Source organism: Limulus polyphemus, unplaced genomic scaffold, assembly GCF_000517525.1.
Source record: "Limulus polyphemus unplaced genomic scaffold, Limulus_polyphemus-2.1.2 Scaffold357, whole genome shotgun sequence".
Classification (NCBI taxonomy): Eukaryota; Metazoa; Arthropoda; class Merostomata; order Xiphosura; family Limulidae; genus Limulus; species Limulus polyphemus.
The window spans coordinates 584,012-588,729 of NW_013665967.1; the positions used below are offsets into that span (position 1 = coordinate 584,012).

Consider the following 4,718-nt stretch of genomic DNA (forward strand, 5'->3'; position numbering starts at 1 on the left):
GTTGTTGCTTTTTTCTCAGTAACAGAACTCACTTGGACAATGGTGTAAACAACCAAAACTGAAAAGCTATTATAAAACACTGTAATCATGAAATAATAACTAATATGGTAAATAATGCAAAATCTGATGTTATGATATATTGCCTTTGACACTAATAACAAAGGCAAAAAGAAAAAAGCAAGGATGTGTTGCTGTTTCATACTGATAATTAATAGCTACAAAGTAAAAAGATATTCAGATTTTCTTAAGATAACTAGTTAGCGTAGAATGCAAAGACACTGGCACTTTGTGTGAATGGAAAAATGATAATTAATAGCTACAAAGTAAAAAGATATTCAGATTTTTTTAAGATAACTAGTTAGCGTTGAATGCAAAGACACTTGCACTTTGTGTGAATGGAAAAAAGTTAAAGTTTTTGTGAAGAATAAAATCAACAAAAACAAATTAAAAATTATTATTTTAATCAAAAAAAAAGGTCAACTTTCATTCATTCAGACACCATTAATAATTCAAAACAACTGTTACTACAGCAAACAATGAAATGTCCTCTTGCTTTAAAATAACAGTATGTAGATACAGCAAACTGTGCAATTTTTAGTTATACAACCACTAACAAGTGAATGACTTTCTATGTAGTACTTGTTAGCAAGGATCCAAAAAGTCTGTTAAGATACACTACCTATAATGACAGTGCTATAATAAGAAAAATTTTTAGTAACTGATGTTGAATATCTCTAGGTTAATTTCTTTGTTTTAGCTACATAGCTAAAATGTGTGATCCAATAAAACACATAATACGCATCATTTTGTGCAGACTTTTACATAAATATCTTTTATACAACACACATATTACAAATGTGAGTAAGGCCTCTCATTTATAACAAATTTTTGTACATGAACCTTCAAATCTATAACAATGAATGACCTTTGCCAGCATGTTTCTCATGAACACAAATGTATCTTTAAAATCATGGTTTGTTCTAAAATAAAATAAATATATGTTTTAGAATTTACTATTAATAATAAAAGGTAAACACAATGCAATTTAGAGTACTGCTATCTACGAGTTCCTGGCTGTCAGTTTCGTAGAATGTATACTTTATATTTACTTTCTAGATAATATGGATTTGTACTGTACTAACTGACCTTCTAAACAACAAGATGGAATAATTTCTGACCTTGGGATCTTAAATAACCATACATGAACATGACTAAGGGTATATATATGGTTGTCCATTTTGATAAACTGCTACTCACTACAGCAACTAAAAAAAAACGTTCTATTCCTCCACTTAGGTAAGATCCACACAAACTTCTAACTTAATATAACATCATACAAAACTGTAATTTCTTGCTGTGTTGAGTCCTGTTAGGTTTTCTACTCATTATAGTAATTACAACATAGCTAATAATAGATCTGATATAATTGTCTAGCCTATAATGAAATTTCAAAAACCATACCACATATTAAGTATTTCAGAAAACTGTAATCTCCTGCTGTGATAATACAATATAAGCTTTAAACTAATTACATGAACATCCACAAAACTATTTACTTTCTAGCTGTAGTGGCTTTTTGATAAGCTCCCCTATCAATAAACTTTCCAGAAAACTGACTCTTCCCACATATTGCATAAGCTTTCCACAGAAATGCCTGAAACATAGATGTAATGAAATTCAAGTAAGTATTCCCATTAATTTAGCAATGATGACTTGCTGATTTTTGAATCACAGAAATATTTATCTCAATTTAGTCTTAGTTTCAGTATCAAAACAGTTCACACATTTTACACTCCAAGGCCTGAATATAACCTGTATTTCTAAACATGAATTATTTAACATAATATGGTGAAGTCTGAAATTTGTCACTCTTTTAATCAAATATCAAAAGCTTAAACAGAATATTTTTATATGGTGTAAAAACCAGTGAATAATAGTTAAAATCAAAATAAAGTGAGTCATATACTTAAAATTAGCTATAGAGAAGAACCTTACAGCACATACCCTTTTATTCATTTAAAACAGATTTTCCTTTCACAAGTTTCTTATATACAATGTAATATTTCTTAAATAAATAAACGCTATTTTTTGTTTTAAAGGTCATGTATCTAAACACAAAATAAGATTGTCAATCATCCCATAGTAGGTAATGGTCTACTAATACTGTTGTTAGTGATCATAGCTTCAATTTCCCACCTGAAACAAACAATGATGTTCAAATTATATTATGACACATTCAAAATACATCCACTTGTTAACTTTTACCTTACATAAACATTCACATATATATATCTTTTGTACAAAAATTTAGCACAATGCCTCAGATGTTAAGAAGTACTCCTTAACCTAATGTATGTTTCAGATCAGTACATTAAAATATGAATACAACATATCTAATATAAAAAACAACAACATTAATCCAACTAGTTTATGTGCTTCCTGAGAAGTAACAAAAAAATATTCAACAACAAAAACCTACCTGACAACTTTAGGAAGACAACTCTGATCTAACCGATGTTCTATGACTAGCAGCATACACAAAGTTTTTAGTGAGGGAACTGAAAACAGACAAAGTCTACAACTTTCTTGCTTCAAATAATAAAATACAAACAAAGGAATTCATCAATTTTTTTTATTAATTCAAGCTACACTTATGGAATTTTACATATGCAAAACCTGACTAATATGCCAAGTTTTATCTGAAATCACAACAGAAAAATACATTAAATTCTGCAGAAATTATAACAAATATAAACTAAAATTCATCCATTATTTTTTGAATAATATTATTATTATTACACATGGTTGAGTAATTACAGAATAAATGCTAAGTTATCAAAGATGAATTGATTTAAGATGTAACAAAACTCATTTAAGAGTTAAACAACCATTTTATTGTTCAAGATGTAAAGAACACTTTATAATGTTTTACCTTTCAATTTACTTTTTTCACCTCTACTCTTGAAACTTTTTTTTTACTTTAGTGCACTATATTAAAGCTACATTTAGTTAATTGTCACTGGTCTCTTACTTCCAAAAAACTTGGTATATTAAAACCAGTTAACTTAAAGGTATCAATTTTTAACTCCATAAACTTACCAACTGAAAGCTAGATATCTTTGTAGTATTGATTTGTCCCACTGTCCTTAAGCCAGATATTGTGCAACTATTGGTTTCTCTACCATATAAAAATATTAACTAATATCAAATACTTCACGATACATGCACACTCATATATAAAATGAATTTGAATGTAGCAAGTAACTTACATGTGTCTAAGACATAAAGGTCCGAGTGATCCATCAAAGCTGAATCACCAACTTCTGCATCTGGTGGTGTTGGCAACACAATACCACCTGGACTAGGACTAAATTGTATAAAGGGCAAATGTCAGTTGAAAACAAATTTATGAAACAATAAAATCTGATATACACATCACACTTAATATCTTACTGAAAACTAAGATCAAATTAGTCACTATTACATTGTATAACAGAAGTTGTAAATTAACTCTCTTGCACACACAACATTATTTATCACTAGAGCTCTTGGAATCAAAATGATTCCAGTTTAGCCAAATCCATATACTTAAATTTAAAAGTATATTATGACTGCAATTTATAGGTTTGAAATAAATAATGACTCGCCAAATCAAATGACAATTTTGAAGTGCATTTGGTGGTTTGGTTAGCAACAACTTAAACCCTTAGTATTTCATCTACTTCTTTTTTATTGTCATATTCTTCAAAGGAGGGGTGAGGGACAGTCATTTTTTAGAATGGACTGATAAAAATTCAGGGATGTCTGCCCCCAAGGAATGATGAAAGAAAACAACAACTAGAGCACACAATGCCCATATTATTTGAAATAAACATGTGGTACTGGTCATTTGTAATGTGATTGTGTTAAAACATTTACAACCTTTATCATATGGAATAAATAGACTGCACGATAAGTTACAACTATCTATACCCTTTACAAGAGGCATTTTTTGGTATCAGCAATTTGAGAGACAAAAGAGGGCCAAGATTAAAGAAGGCCCCAAAATCAAGATGTCTGAGTTAAGGGCTCATTAATTACTCTCTTCCTTTTCCACCATATACTTGATCAGCCAAGGTACGTTCGATATAGAAACAAAAAATGCAATGTACATATGTAGTACCAATAATAGCACCTGAACCTTGAAAGCTGATCAACATGAGAATAAGACATGAATCTTAGAGGAGTGAAAAACTAACTAACAAAGTATGACAAGTGTCAAATCTACACAATCATTGTTTTAAACTGCAATAACAATATAAAACTTATCAAACTGGTGCAAAACAAGAGAAACTACCTCGTCCCTCCAAACAGAAAAATATTTCCTCCAACTACACAGCAACACTGTCTTCGGCGAGCACATGGACTTCGACCTTTAACCTCCACAACAGACCATCTGTTTGTTTCTGGAAAATAAAATTAAATTAGTGGAAGTATATTCTAAATAGAAACAATTATACTTCCATCAGTCTGAACCATTACTTGACAAAACATTATATGTAAAGGTTCTTTATTGTTGTGTATTTACCCTTTCTACACGGGTCACCAGTCAAAGGCCATATCATTGCACATTTTTAATTCACATTCAAAATTTTATTGAACTACTATTTCATGAATTTATGCCAATAAATTTGACATCAAACTATACATTACAATTCAAATTTTAGTATTATATATTA

At 29.7% G+C, this 4,718-nt stretch overlaps 1 protein-coding gene across 5 annotated transcripts in view; it reads right to left on the reverse strand.

Moving 5' to 3' along the window:
* Nucleotides 1-452: 452 nt before the first annotated feature.
* Nucleotides 453-4,718, reverse strand: part of LOC106457657 (kelch domain-containing protein 3-like) — a 77,523-nt gene continuing 73,257 nt past the window's right edge. For all 5 annotated transcript variants that reach the window (XM_022383661.1, XM_022383660.1, XM_022383662.1 and 2 more), the window contains 4 exons: nucleotides 4,337-4,445; nucleotides 3,270-3,367; nucleotides 2,480-2,558; nucleotides 453-2,196 (listed from right to left, as the gene is read on the reverse strand). In XM_022383661.1, the coding sequence (XP_022239369.1) occupies nucleotides 2,133-2,196; nucleotides 2,480-2,558; nucleotides 3,270-3,367; nucleotides 4,337-4,445 (350 nt within the window). In that variant the 3' untranslated portion in view covers nucleotides 453-2,132. The remainder of the gene's footprint in view (nucleotides 2,197-2,479; nucleotides 2,559-3,269; nucleotides 3,368-4,336; nucleotides 4,446-4,718) is intronic.